Source organism: Leuciscus leuciscus (assembly GCF_965113295.1).
Source record: "Leuciscus leuciscus genome assembly, chromosome: 2".
Taxonomy (NCBI): Eukaryota; Metazoa; Chordata; class Actinopteri; order Cypriniformes; family Leuciscidae; genus Leuciscus; species Leuciscus leuciscus.
In genome coordinates, this window is record NC_138726.1 from 9,127,580 (window position 1) to 9,143,244 (window position 15,665).

At 38.7% G+C, this 15,665-nt stretch overlaps 1 protein-coding gene across 6 annotated transcripts in view; it reads left to right on the plus strand.

Annotated features, from left to right (window-relative positions):
- rap1gds1 (RAP1, GTP-GDP dissociation stimulator 1) overlaps positions 1–13,572 on the plus strand; it is a 60,456-nt gene extending 46,884 nt beyond the window's left edge. For 3 of the 6 annotated variants that reach the window (XM_082161311.1, XM_082161315.1, XM_082161313.1), the window contains 5 exons: positions 1,585–1,614; positions 5,302–5,441; positions 7,232–7,358; positions 8,964–9,092; positions 11,630–13,572. In XM_082161311.1, coding sequence (XP_082017437.1) covers positions 1,585–1,614; positions 5,302–5,441; positions 7,232–7,358; positions 8,964–9,092; positions 11,630–11,757 — 554 coding nt within the window. In that variant the 3' untranslated portion in view covers positions 11,758–13,572. The remainder of the gene's footprint in view (positions 1–1,584; positions 1,615–5,301; positions 5,442–7,231; positions 7,359–8,963; positions 9,093–11,629) is intronic. The other 3 variants (XM_082161314.1, XM_082161316.1, XM_082161312.1) reach the window with 2 other exon arrangements.
- Positions 13,573–15,665: the final 2,093 nt, after the last annotated feature.

A 15,665-nucleotide genomic window follows, 5' to 3' on the forward strand; every position in this document is an offset into this window, starting at 1 on the left:
CCTGTTTTCATACAGACGTTTAGTTTGCTAAATACATATATATAAAAAATGATTGGATATTGAATGTGAAAAGGAAATGGTTCTTCCATAACACTGCACTTTAGATGTGTGTGAATTACCCAAACCTGGAGTAATTTATATAGTTCTATTTTATAGCGTTTATCTGTTCAAAAAAATATGTACTATGCAAACTAGGGCTGTCAAAATTGCTCAAAAATGACGTTCGAATATTCCCTCTAAAAAACACACGAATATTCGAACATCTGGTTGCGCATTTTTTCAATGACGCGCATTACGTCAATAACAGGACAAATTAATACAAAGAGACATACATAACTTGTATAGGTAGTTAATTTAAGTTTAAACATATTTGACAATGTATTACCAACACAAAACCAAGTAAATAAACTAATGGCCAAGACCGCAGACCTCAGTCTCGCTCACTCGCAGGCACTCTCTCTCTCTCTCGCGCCCTCGCGCTCACGCTCTCTCTGCTCATAACGGTTTAAATGAACAACAATAAGCACATGTTGAGTGCTGATCAAGAGTTTTGTGCAAGCAATTTAAGGTCGCGACTCTTGCCCCAAATATAGCAGGCTTCATTCAGTGATTGAAACAAATGTATTAACATTAATTGAAGTTTTACAGTATAGAACCGACATTGAACGCTCCGAGCGAGCTGTGGTAAACATTGAACTTTTCTGTTTAACTTTAAATAAAATGAGGCACACAATTCCGAGAAATGTGACAACAAAGAACTTTTACCCTGAGGTTCATAAAAAATAAAGTGCTATTAAAAAAGAAAAAGGCTACTTACATTATTGGTGCTTGTATTAAAAAAAGGAAAAACTGACTGCAATTTATTCCATTGTCTTTTAGTGCACTGTCAACTTTCAGCAGTGCGACTCGTGTGACCTGTCCCTCAAGCCTTGTTTATACTCGACGCGTCCGCACGAGCGCGAATCGCCCCCTATCGTTTCAAAGAATAGTACAACGGCGAGCGCGTCGAGTATAAACGCCTCGTCCGTTTGGGGAGGTGCGCGCGCAGTCTGCGGAACAAGGCTTCAGGCAGCGCGCGCGCCCACTCGCAAAGCAGACAGCCGCGCCTCTGCTTCCGCGGGCGTGTTTTTCCATATTCGAAATTCACATTCGAATATAAATTTTCACGTTCGAATTTCTGTTTTTTAAAACTATTCGAATATATATTCGAATTTAGAATATTCGTTGACAGCCCTAATGCAAACTGTAAAATGTTCTATTACAGAAAAGATATAAAATAAATATTTGTGTGTGCTGTAAAGTGGTTAGAAAAAATGAAATCGGAATCGGCTAAAATCGGTATCGGCAGGTCAAACTTAATGAAAAATCGGAAATCGGAATCGGCCCAGAAAATTGTAATCGGTGCATCTCTAGTGCGCATGCGTCACTAAAGAAGCTTGGAAACTTTTATGGATGTCGGGCCAGTGGTGGCGCTTTAACTGTTATAAAGGTGAAAAATGCTCTATATTATCCTATGCTTATTATTCCGTACCTACTTTTTGTATTTTTTTTTTTCTTCTACCAATTGTATTTCCTCATCCAAAGCAGTAGACAACTGCTTAATTGATGTTACAGGTAAATATAATGTTTTATCATCTGCATACATGACTGTCCATGCACACTTTAAAACAAGAGGAAGATCATTGGTCTTAAACAACTTCCTTGAGGCACACCACATTGCAACTCTTTCACATCTGAATAACTTCCATTATAAAATACACATTGTCCCATTAGACAGTTAACTTGTAAACCAATGTACAGTATGATGAGTAAATTTGTAACATTTCAGTTTATTCAGCAATAATTTATGATCCAGTACATCAAAAGCTGAGCTAAAATCTAAGAATACTGCTCCTACTTGTTACTGTCATCAATCTGTGCTCTCTCAATATGCATGCTGAACATTAGAGAGCAAATTATTCTCCTTAAAGAATAATTGAATTTGCTCACAAACTATCATTTTCAATACTTTGCTAAGAACTGGTAGCAAACTTATTGGTCGACTATGATGACCATTAAAACCCAGTGCTGCATTTTTCTGTAGATGAATAACCTTTGCATCTTTCCAAGTTAAAGGAAAAATCCCTTTTTCAATACTGATATTAAAGATGTGGCAAACTGGTTCTGCCAAACAACATTTCCTCTCTTAATTTATCAACTTTATTTATGAAAAAAAAAAAAAAAATCCAATTTCATATGGTTTAAAAATAGTTAAAAATGAGTCACCTGTATCAATAAAAGGAATTTGACTTGATTCCCTATCCATTATTTCATTGAGTGTACTCCACATTTAAATTCACTTATTTTAATTTTGTAAAACATTCTTTTCTTTTTCCTATTAATTTTAGTTCTTAATTTGCAATAGACGTCCCAATCCTTCTTGTTCCCAGTTCTGTTTGCTGTACCCTTTGCCACATCTCTCTCAAACATTGTTTTTCAACTCATTAACAATCCATGGTGCCCTAACATTCACTGTACATGTGTTCATGTGTTCATAGGTGCATGTTTGTCTTTCAAATGCTGACAATGCATTATCAGGATGAACTTCCTTATAAACATCAATCCAACATACATTATTTACATCTATACAAAATGATTCTTGACTGAATCTCTAATATGATCTTTTATAAAGTACGTTTGGTTTCCTAAGTTTTCTAAGTGTTTACATGCTTGCTAAATAAAACATATTATCTTTTTACGCATGTGCTTAAAGGCCTTAAACCGCTTGAACCCTGATAAATGCTGCTTGCAGCTTTAATTAAAATTGATAATCTTACAGATCACTGTATGCTTTACAGGTGTTTAGCTCAGTTAAAGACAGCATGTGTCATTTGATCTGAGGCTCAGGCTCGTCCCAGCTGCCGCCGCACAGCAGTTAGTCTCTGATATTAAGTGAGCAGAGGATCGATGGCACTCTGTCATTTAAAAACTATGGATCTGCAGACATGGGATCCGCCACGGATGAATTTGCATTGCCATTCAATGGCAGCAGTCCAGCCGTGTTAGCCGTCAGTGACAGCTTGGGTTTAAAATGAATATTCCTGGGTAAATAAACTTAAATACTGCTTAAGCTTTATCGACAGCGTCTGTGACTTGCTGTCAATTACCACAGGCTTGTCTCTCAGTTTGAAAAATCAAGTGAAAACCACAAACACCTTGAAGACAAGAGAAGACGATTTAAAATATCGAACTACCATAATGTTTAGAAAGTATAATAGGTAACATTTTACAGTAAGGTCCGATTTGTTAACAGTTGTTGGTCAATGCAAGTATAATGAACTAACAGTGAACTGTTTTTTACAGCATTTATTAATCTAGGTTAATGTTCATTTCTATCATTTTTCATTAGTAAATACGTTCATTCATAATACATTAATTTGTACAAAGAATATGTGAGTACATATTAGCCTTAATCAAGATTAATAAATATTAATATTTTGAATTCGCTTTTATTTTTAATGTTCTAAGGTTAAATTATTTTGTGTGCTTTTGTCATTCTTTTTGTATTTTTTAATATTTCTATTTTTATTTCAGTTTGTTTAAAAAAAGTTTTACTTCCCCTTACACTTATTTTATTTCTGTTAACTTTTCATCTAATATTTATATTGTATTTCAGCTTTATTTAAATTAATAAAAAGCATTTTTTAATAGTCTTTGAGTTTTAATTAACAATAGCAAAACTGATCCTGCTAAAAAATAGTCACTTTACAGTTAATTCATAACCCCTTCATGTAAGAGCTTTAACAAAAATATGAGTCTGTTCGGCTTCCATTATACTGTATATGCGTTTCCTGCTCTTTTCTGCTTTTTGACAAACTGAGGGGGATGAGTTTTCACAGACGTGATCTATTATATTATATTTAACACCAGAATATGCCTTTAAGAGGATTGTGCCATAAAAGATCTACATCAGCATATCTTAGATGTTCAAATGTAGCTTCATAAAGTATTAAAGCCACAAAGTAGCTCTTCCTTTAATTTTTTTCCCTGGAAAACCACAGTCCTTAAATCTTCTCTTAGGTTAACAACACCCAGTTTATAAAGGCTTCCCATTACGAGTTTGTGAAGATGGTCGTCGAATGCTGTGTTTCCATAGACACATCATGACCATACTCCAGGATGACACTGTCAAGATTCATCAGGCTCAAATTATGAAAGAATGGTTGGGAGGAGCATGAAGAATAATTTTCAGTTTTCTTTATCAAGTTCCATTTTCAGAGTCCAGACCTTAAATTCATTGAAAGTCTTTGGGATGTGCTGGAGGAGACTTTACAGAGTGCTGGACTCTTGCATTGTCAATACAAGATCTTGACCAAAAATGTATGCATCTCTTGATGGAAATAACATCACATTTATTTCAATCAAGAGATGCATGCATTTTTGGTTGCACTGCTGAGGTGCATCAGTTTCATCCTGTAAAATGGCTTGATGGTTGTTTAAGAAATGAAAAGCTACACACTCCATCAATTAGGGTTAGAAGAACTGTTGCCAAACATGTAACATGCTAGAAACATAATAATCACTGCAATAATGATCCAATCATAGACTTAAAGGTGCATTAAGCAACTTTTTCATGTTAAAAATACCCGTTTTCTAACCCATACATGCTTAAACAATTGCCTGATGGGCTGAATGAGCCCTTCTCTGATCACTGAGATTGTCTCTATAATCCTGTAAAGTAAAATAAATAAGAGGGATTCGGGCCGGAATTTTAGACTGGGCGTGACGTCATGCACGTTCACGGGCACGCTCACCTGGCTATGTCTGGCAGGTTTGTGTATTCGCCGCCATTCTCCGTAGAAGATGGATTCTAAGAGACCGGCTTGTAGTTCATTTCAAACACCAACGCAAACTCCACGTAAGATAAAAAAAAGATAACTTTTGTCCGTGAGCGTGCACACTTCTGGCTGCAGTTTCGCTTGCCGCCAGAGGGGGCATAGTTCTGCAAAAACTCAGAGACTTGCGCAATGCACCTTTAAGCATTTGCTTATTTAAATCCAAACAGCGACTTTGTGTGTGTGTGTGTGTGTGTGTGTGTGTGTGTGTGTGTGTGTGTGTGTGTGTGTGTGTGTGTGTGTGTGTGTGTGTGTGTGTGTGTGTGTGTGTGTGTGTGTGTGTGTGTGTGTGTGTGTGTGTGTGTGTGTGTGTGTGCGCGTGTGCGTGTGTGTGCGTGTTTGTGCGTGTTTGTGTGTGTGTGTTGCAGCATGTGCTCCACTGTGGTTTGTGTTGGGTAGATTATGTTCAGTGCTGTGTGTGTTGCAGCTGATGCAGCAGAGCAACTGGGGACAAACCCAAAGCTGGTGAAGCGTTTGGTGGAGTGGTGTGAAGCGAAAGACCACGCCGGAGTGATGGGAGAGTCCAACCGCCTGCTGTCCGCTCTCATCCGACACAGCAAGTCAAAGGTCTCACACTCGTGCACTTCATTCTCTCTCTCATTCCAGTAGCTATGTTTCCATCCACCTGTTTTTATGCACATTGTGAGAAATTGCATAAAAAATGCTGGATGGAAACACCAGGATGCAAATCAATACTAAAAATGTGCATCAAAAACGTATGCTCTCAATTGAGGTGGATCATTTTTTAACATAATTTTTAAATTACGATTGAAACGCATTTACCAAACAAATCCCTCGATGCAAAACAAAAAACTCACGTGACTCAACAGTGGGTGTGATTGGATAACTGGACTAACAAGCGGACCAATCGCATTGCACAGCCTCTCAAATGTTAGTTTGGTCGTTCTGAAATGCCTGAGTCTGTCATCAAAAAGATTTGGTTTATTTCCCTCCCAGTAGAGTCTCACATGACTGCGTTCCCAAACACCAGGCATCCGAACGCAAAAGAACAGCATGTATTGCATTTCGTCTGCACACTTTGAGGCACAAGTCATTTATGATGTACGAAAAACAGCCACAGTGGCTTCCCCGATTGCAGCAACCCCCATTTTTAATTAGATATTTTGCACCAGTTTCCCATGAAGTGACGATTTTGTACTTTTGAACACATGGGATGGAAATGGTGCTTTATTCGCGAATGTTTTATGCAGTATTCCAAACATTTGAGCATAAGCATTACATTCGCAACTTTGGATGGAAACCGCTGGCGATGCTTTACTGATGTTGCAGTATTATGCCTAGACGTGCATCATCACACACCGTACCCTGAGCAGGCTTGACACGACTAAAGCCAGGTGCACACCGTACGATTTATAATAGTCACAGTCAGACTGTACGAACATGATCCCCCTATACAGCAGTCAAGACTCGTTAAAAACGGACGAAAAACAAGAAGACTCGTCCAGAGATTTACATCATCAGTCCATGACATGTTCGGTGACTGTGAGACTGCATTCACATGCGAGATAGAAATGGGGGATAGCAAACTATAATAATCTCTAGATGAGTGGCAATCAAGTCTGTTAATGTTATTTATATGTTGTGTTTTTAATATGCTTTAAGACAAACCATGTGCAAATTCATAAGTCAAAAACACCATTGCTGAGTATTTTCTCCTTAAAACTGCAGTAAATCAAAGACAGTCTCAAAAACGCGGTTTGAAATCGCCATTGTTCTCTATGTAACAAATATTTTGTAACCAATCACGTGCGGGCGGGGTTTAGCATATCATTAACTATGCTGCGAAGCAGGGGAGTCTCGAGAAAGTTGTTGTTTCACTTCAGGTTCTGCACTCCTATTGGTTTTTGATTCGACGGTTGTCGTAGAAGAAGTCACACTACGGATTATTCAGATTTTGGCCTAGGATCAGAGGAATCTCTTCGGATTCACAATATTTGTCTCAGAAGGCCAAATCGTGGCCAAATTGGTACAGTGTGAACCCGGCTTGGAGCAGCGAGCAGTAAATCCCATCTCTACCATGTAAATCTTTTGTTTTTAACCGGATTTGACTGCGACAAGGAATGCACTATAGTTTAGACAAAACATCTATTATGTCTGTGTATTAAACATCAAATATGTTCTGATTTTGTTGTTTCATGCAGCATTTTCACTTCTAGTGAGGGTGAAAACATTTATTATCTGGGTCATTGAGTCATGGTGTTATGTGAGAAACGGTTCAGAGATTTCATTGGACTCACAACTTCGTACATCAAAGGAATTGTGTTATTGCAGCCAATTTTTCCATCACGATTCATGTCCTCTGGAAGGTTCTGACTGCTTTTTTTCTTTCTGAATAGGATGTGGTCCGAACAGTCATACAAGGTGAAGGTGTTAAGCACTTGATAACCATGGCGACGAGTGAACACATGATCATGCAGAACGAAGCGCTGGTGGCCTTGGGTCTCATAGCAGCACTAGATCTGGGTAAAAATCAAGGATTACTGTATGTTATATAAATCTGTAAAGAGACGCTGACACATCTGAATGTCTTCCGCAGGGTGAATTCAACTACACTGCAGTGTTATTTTAGCATTGTCTATATGCTGTTGTAGTATTTATCAATGTTAAATGATCTTTTATTTTTATAATTTCAGTTTTATATTTTAATTTTAGTTTAACTTTTAGTCTTTTTGTTATGCTCTTTTTCATTTTTATTCGTTATCATTTCTATTTAGCTTGATTTTTATTTATCTAAGTTTTAGTCATTTTAGTACCTCAATTTGTTTCAATCGATTTCAATTACCAAAAATTCTTTAATAGTTTAATTTCTAGCTAATAGTAACAACACTGTTACTTTTGCCTTTGACAAAAAGGGCAAAAGAGACCAAATTTACATAAATTCACCTTATTTGATCACATTCAGAGTTTTAGTAGCAATTTGGTGAGGTTGATAGTCTAATTAAAATTCTATAATAACTAAACTTACAAACTAACATACTTTTTATTATATTTAGAAAATACTAATTTCATGCATTTAAAGGGCTATATGTAAGAATTTTCATGTATTAATCATGTTTTAATTGTCAATATGTGAACAGCTTGTAACAAAACTTAAAAAACGAGACCTTCCCCGATTTCCTAGGTTGTCTATGAAAGCCTGTAAACTGATTCTCATGTGAAAGCCTCGGGACGTTTTTGCCGGGAAAATCAAAAGGAGTGACATTTATGTGCGCCCCGGAGAACCTTTCTTCTGTTCAATGACACATGAAGCGAATGCTTACACAATGTGCAGGATAATTCCGAAAGAGCTATTCTGTACTGTAATGTCAATGTGTCATGCAAAGAAAAGGGATTCATTCAAACTATAGTCTCACACAGCCAGATCTGTACAGTCTTAAATATACTTTATAATCTAACTATCATAACAGTGTAATTTTAATTGGCTGGGGCAAACATATCGACATCACTATGATCAGATGCTTTCTTAACTGCTGCTTTCTCACCGCTGACATTTTTTTTTCTTTGTTTATTTTGTTATTGAGAGGAGATCGAGCAGCACATATTTACATATTCATCTAAACGTTGCTCTCAGCAGCGTGGACGCCGTCGGGATGTTTGCTAAGGCCTTGTTTGCACCTGGTATTAAGATGCGTTTTGGTCGATTGGATCACAAGTTTACACTACAAAAGCAATCTGATCAAATGTGTTTTCCACTACCTCTGGAAGTGGTCGAAAGTGGACAAGCTCAAAAAGCTTTAGACCTTTTTTACACCTGAATTGAGTGTCGTCCACTTGTGATCCGATCGACCAAAACGCATATTAATACCAGGTGTAAACAGGGCCTATCAACTTTTTACTTCTAAGCGAAAAAGAATTGTACGTTACGTGAGTACGAGTGCGAGCACGAGCAATACGTTTCTGGCTGCAGTTCACTTAACGGCCACCGGTGTCGCTAATAACAAGGGTTTCTGAATACTACATATAGCCCCTTGAAGCCTTTAGTGAGAGAAGGGCATTCGTTCAGGCATGTCCAAATGTTTTGTGCTGTTCAGAACTTTTAACTGAGTCACTTCACGGCTTTGATTTCAGACTGTGCAGAGAAGGACTTTGTCGACTCCAATCTGGTGCAGGTTCTGCACAAACTACTGACAGAGGAGCACAGTGCACCAGAGATCAAATACAACTCCATGATTATCATCTGCTCCATCATGGGATCTGGTGAGTCAAGAGATCACAGAAACAAATGACTCAACACGTTCACAAGTGTAGGAAGGATTGAACCAAAAGAATCCTGAAACTACACTTAAACAGCATTATTATTGTTAACAAAAACTATTTGAAATAAAAGAAATGATAAATATTAGATGGGAAAAACTTACAAATTTTGCCTTAGCAATTAGAAATAAGCTTACTTAATACATTTATTTAATAAATAACTATATTATGCATAAGTTTAGCTAATACATGCAACTAACCCTAAACCAAACCCTAATACTAACACTATAGTAAGTTTATGCAGTGAATTATTATTACTCGGTACTTAAATGCTAAATTAAATTATGCTAAATATCCATTTTGTTGCCAGTGACACAGGCAATAACGTCAGCTGCGCGTTCTCGCTCTCTTCTCTCCATTGGCGAAGTGACACACACCCGCCTCCTCTCACTCACTCGTCTCATTCGCTCCGGTTAAATATTGCTTGTATTGCGCATAAATGTACAAATTCTAATTTTAAATACTAATTCAGTCAAACACAGTCAGTTTTGGAACCTAATTAGTTGATAAAAGATAACGCAATTTGTGTAACAGTATATTGGATCCGTGCATAAACTCTTAAAGTGACAGCCGCCTAATAAACCTGCTTATGTCTGTCAATGTTAATCAAAGAACAAAAAATAAATAAAAATCACTCTCTGCTCTTGACTGAATAACTTTTGTAACTAATTGTAAGAATTAATCTGTATTTAATTTAAAATTAAATTAAATTTCTGTTGTATTTCTTCCCTGAATATACTGTATACCCACCTGAAAAACTTAAAGCTGTGTTTATTTCATATCTCTTTTTATTCTATTGCATTTAATTGTGCTGTTGTTTGAAATTTGTTTTATTTTATTACTGTCTTTTTACTTGTTTTTTATGAAAATACAATTTTGCATTGAAGTAAAGTAGATTTTTGTTTGTATATGCTGTCAATTATAGTTCTTTGGAAGAAAATCGGAATCGGCAAACTTACACTTCGTAATCGGTTAAGAAATTTGCAGTCGGTGCTTCTCTACTTAAAGGGGTCCTATTATGCCCTTTTTCAAAGTCTTGATTTTGTTTTTGGCCTCTACTTGAATAGTTTTTCAAGCTTGAATTTTCAAAAAACTATATTTTTCACACATTTTAAATTGTTGCAGCACTTCTCTTTCCAATTCTGTCAGTAATGGCGCTTTTCCACTACACAGTACCAGCTCGCCTCGGCTCGGCTCGACTCAGCTCGGCTCGGCTCGCTTTTCGCTCCGTTTTCCATTGCAGATAGTACCTCCACAATAGTACCTGGTCGTCATAGCGACGCCGCAGGAAACTGCCGTGACTTAATCTTTTACGCGAGACGCGCGAGACACACCCGCTACCCACACACACAGGACAATGGAGGAAATCGAGTGTATGCTGTTTTTGGATGTTTTTGTTTTTGCTGTTTTTTATTCAGGATACTCCGTCTGGCGCGTGCAATGATGACGCAGTGAATAGTGACGATTCTCTCTGACCAATCAGCAGTCTGCTGTGTTTCCACGTCACATTTTAGTATCGCCTCAGCTCGCCTCAGCTCGCTTTAGAACCTCGCTGGAGGTGGTACGAAAAAAAGTACCTCGAAGCAGGTACAGGTACAACTTTTACACAGTGGAAAACCAAACAGAGCCGAGTCGAGTCGAGGCGAGCCGAGGCGAGCTGGTACTGTGTAGTGGAAAAGCGCCATAACACTTTTAGTTCTGGTCTCTATGAAGCCCCTCCTTCTGAAAAGCGCAATGTGCTCTGATTGGTCGGCTGGACCAGTGTGTTGTGATTGGTCGACATCTTCAAACGTGTTTTGGAAATGTCACGCCCCTTACCAAAAACTGCAAGTTTCAACACACTATAAACGCAACTCATCCAGCACCCATTTTTTTTGTGAATGCCTCGGGCGGGAATTATTTAAATGAACAATATTGTGACGTGTTTGTTCCCGGAAGAAAACTCAAAACTACAATGGAGGCGATTCAGGGAGTTCAGAAACAGTGTTTACTGATATAGAGAATAACTCCCATTGGAGGGACTTTGTGATTAGTAACTTTGCAGACCTTTTTCATGCTCAAACAGCAACATTACACACTGAAGAAAATGTTTTAAAAAATCACGAGGACCCCTTTAAAAATAAAAATTAACCATGATCTTTACTTAATATCCTAATGATTTTTGGCGTAAAAGAAAAATCAATAATTTTGATCCATACAATGTATTGTTAGCTATTGCCACAAATATACCCGTGCTACTTGTGACTGTTTTTGTGATCCAGGGTCACAAATGTAGTGTTAACTTAATTATTAAATTAATATTAAATTATTAATGTTAACATTTGTTATTCTAATTTTCTAATAGTCTTCATAATTTTTGTAAAGTAAAAATGCAAGTTAAATGTGTTGTGTTTGTTGTTTCATGTGCCGAACTAAACTCTCATGAAATCACTTTATTCCGTTTGAATGGTTGAATTGTGTGTTTTCTCCTCTTGCCATAGAGCCGCTTCACAAAGAAGTGCAGAGCTTGGCCTTTATCGACGTGGTCTCCAATCTCCGCTCACACGAGAACAAGACGGTGGCCCACCAGGCCTCTCTCACAGAGCAAAGGTTAACAGCACAGAGCTAAAAGACTCTTACGCACCATCTCCTCCCTGCCTGCTTCCCCTCACACACACATATCTCTCGTTGTCATGTGCCAAGATGTTGTCCCTCTGCATTCCCTGCTACAGACTCTGAAAGCCCTCTGTTTGCTCCGAGCATGCAGAGACGCGTTACCCAAAGGCGGCCATACTTTATAGACAGCCTTCTGCAATAGATTCATACCCGAACTGCAAAATATTTTTAAAAGACCATAGCTGTGATAAAAAAAGAAAAAAGAAAAAAATGAAATTCATCTGTAAAACCATTAAAGGTTTAGTCCAACTAAAAATGAAAATTACTCGCCCTCATGTCGTTCAAAACCAGTAAGACTTTCGTTCATCTTCAAAACACAAATTAAGATATTTTTTGATGAAATCTGAGAGCTTTCTGTCCCTCCATTGAAAGTATATTCACCTAAAAATCTGATGATTCAAGATGTTGATAAAATCCATATGAATTGAGCGGTTTAATTCAAATCTTCTGAAGAAACATGATCACTTTATATGGTAAACGAAGGCTCAACCATACATGCGAGAACAAACCTCATTGGTTCTCGCACGTCAAGCGAACATGCTTGAGCTTCCGTTTACTATATTTGATGCCCTATGTTTGTTCGTGATCAGTGTTTATATCTGAATAAAAGCCTAAGTGAAATCTGTTCATCATTCAAACGATCGTGGATTTATTTAAGTGTCTTCTGGTGAATGGAGGAACAGAAATCTCTCAGATTTCATTGACAAGATCTTCATTTGTGTTCTGAAGATGAACGAAAGTCTTACGGGTTTGGAACGACATGAGGGCGAGTAATTAATGACCGAATTTTCATGTTTTGGTGAACTATCCCTTTAAGCGGAAATAAAAGTAGAATAACATGTATGTTGGCAGTGGAAATAGAGCAGTTGTGCTTTCATGACATGTAAAATCACACCTACCAACCGACTTGTGCATGTTTTTTTTTAAATCGTCCAGTTTGTTGATGTATCTGTGTTGAGCTATCCAAGCCACGCCCATATGATATGCCCCGCCTCCTCCTCCTGCTTACTAATTTACATAGAAGAGTAGAGATCAAGAGATGTGTTTGTACTGTATAGGGCACCTCTGGACCAGCATGGACCTTTTCATATTTTGCCTCCTGGTCCTATTGTGCCATCCACGATCCATATCTTTACTGGAAAGAGCTAATTCCATATCATTTTAGTCGAGAAAACATTGCTTATTGTCATATGGATGTATGAAGAAGTGATACATCTTGGTACCAAGGACTAAAGTTGATTTTGATTATTTCAGGCCGGCGTACACCTCATTCAAAAAAGCGACGTCTTTCTAACATAGTATGAATCATTTAAAACACATTCCTGCCAGTACGCGCACACATACTAGGCTTCATGGCAGATTACTGAGACATGTAAGGGCTGGGACGGGTTATGTGTGTAGCTGAGACCGCCACAGTTACGCTGAATAATGATGTCTCAGACGACACACTCTTTGTGAATGTTTCTTTCGAGAAAGTGTCTTTTTTTTTTTTTTTTGCATGTGGAGCTGCCTGTCCTCCTTTCCATCCTCTCCAGTGTCCTCCGAACATGCACCTCCTCGCATGTTCGATACTGTTAAAATCACTGTTCTGTGGCCATTTTATGGCAGGTAAATAAGTTCTTATTTATCATATTTGTACCACATGGCAATCCAATATATCTACAGTAGGAACCGTGCAAATATAAATGGAAATAATTGTTGTAAATGTCATTGAACTGTACATTTCAAAGATTTAAACTTATTAAAACAATTGCTGGTGACAAATTTATGCTCTGTGATTCTACCTTGCCTTCTTGTCAATGTTGCGTTCCTTCAGGCATGTTCATATTTGGGTGGAAATAGTTTATTAAATGTTGAACTGAAAGACTTGAGTGAAATGCTCACTGAGCAGATTAATGATACACTGCAGTAGACTTTTATTCAATTTAATAAATCTTTAGGTTGTATTAAAACTCCCTCTTTCATTTCGATGTCAAGAGGAGATTAAAGTGATTTGAGAGAGTGGGTTGAATCAGCAGAAGCACTAGTGATGCATTGTGGTTAGACAAAATCTGTGTGTCAAAAAGGATGATGAAATGGTTGAAACAGGCTTTAATAAAACAGTAGAAACTTTTTGTTGTGTGTATATTTAAATAAATAAAAATATACATGAACACATGCAAGGTATTTATATTATACAATATATTTATATACAGTAAAATATGGAAACCAATTCTACCACACAGGAAATGAATCATGCTTTGTCTTCATGTAAATTCATGTCTTCATGCTTTATCTAAATCATAAAACATTATGAAATAACTCAAAATGAGTCATAATTATGAGATTTTTTTTTAATTGACAGTCACACTAAGCTATATAATAAAAACGTGAAATTATGATATAAAATGTAAAATATGAGATAGGCATGACATAAAAATTCTAAATTATGACGTCATAATTATGATAAAAAGTTGAAACTGACATTAAGTCAAAACTATATAATAAAAACGTGAAATTATGATATAAAATGTAAAGAATTATGAGATGGGATGACAAAAAAATTCTAAATTATGTCATAATTATGAGATTAAACGTTGAAACTGACACACTAAGTCAAAACTATATAATACAAACGTGAAATTATGATATAAAATGTAAAGAATTATGAGATGGGCATGACAAAAATTCTAAATGATGTCACAATTATGAGATAAAAAGTTTAAATCCATCCATCCATCCATCTTCTACCGCTTATCCGGGGCCGGGTCGCGGGGGCAGCAGTCTAAGCAGGGATGCCCAGACTTCCCTCTCCCTAGACACTTCCTCCAGCTCTTCCGGGGGGACACCGAGGCGTTCCCAGGCCAGCCGGGAGACATAGTCTCTCCAGCGTGTCCTAGGTCTTCCCCGGGGTCTCCTCCCGGTGGGACATGCCCGGAACACCTTCCCGGGAAGGCGTCCAGGAGGCATCCGGAAAAGATGCCCGAGCCACCTCAACTGACCCCTCTCGATGTGGAGGAGCAGCGGCTCTACTCTGAGCTCCTCCCGAGTGACCGAGCTTCTCACCCTATCTCTAAGGGATCGCCCAGCCACCCTGCGGAGAAAGCTCATTTCGGCCGCTTGTATCCGGGATCTTGTCCTTTCGGTCATGACCCACAGCTCATGACCATAGGTGAGAGTAGGAACGTAGATTGACTGGTAAATCGAGAGCTTCGCCTTGCGGCTCAGCTCCTTCTTTACCACGACAGACCGGTACAGGGACCGCATTACTGCAGAAGCTGCACCGATCCGCCTGTCAATCTCCCGTTCCATCCTTCCCTCACTCGTGAACAAGACCCCAAGATACTTGAACTCCTCCACTTGAGGCAGGAGCTCTCCACCAACCTGAAGCGAGCAAGCCACCCTTTTCCGACTGAGAACCATGGCCTCGGTCTTGGAGGTGCTGATTTTCATCCCAGCCGCTTCACACTCGGCTGCAAACCGTCCCAGTGCATGCTGGAGGTCCTGGTCTGATGAGGCCAACACGACAACATCATCCGCAAAGAGCAGAGATGAAATCGTGTGGTCCCCAAACCCGACCCCCTCCGGCCCCTGGCTGCGCCTAGAAATTCTGTCCATAAAAATTATGAACAGAACCGGCGACAAAGGGCAGCCCTGCCGGAGTCCAACACGCACCGGGAACAAGTCTGACTTACTGCTGGCAATACGAACCAAGCTCCTGCTCCGGTCGTACAGGGACCGGATAGCCCTTAGCAAAGGGCCCCGGACCCCATACTCCCGGAGCACCCTCCACAGGCCGCCGCGAGGGACACAGTCGAATGCCTTCTCCAAATCCACAAAGCACATGTAGATTGGTTGGGCAAACTCCCATGAGCCCTCCAG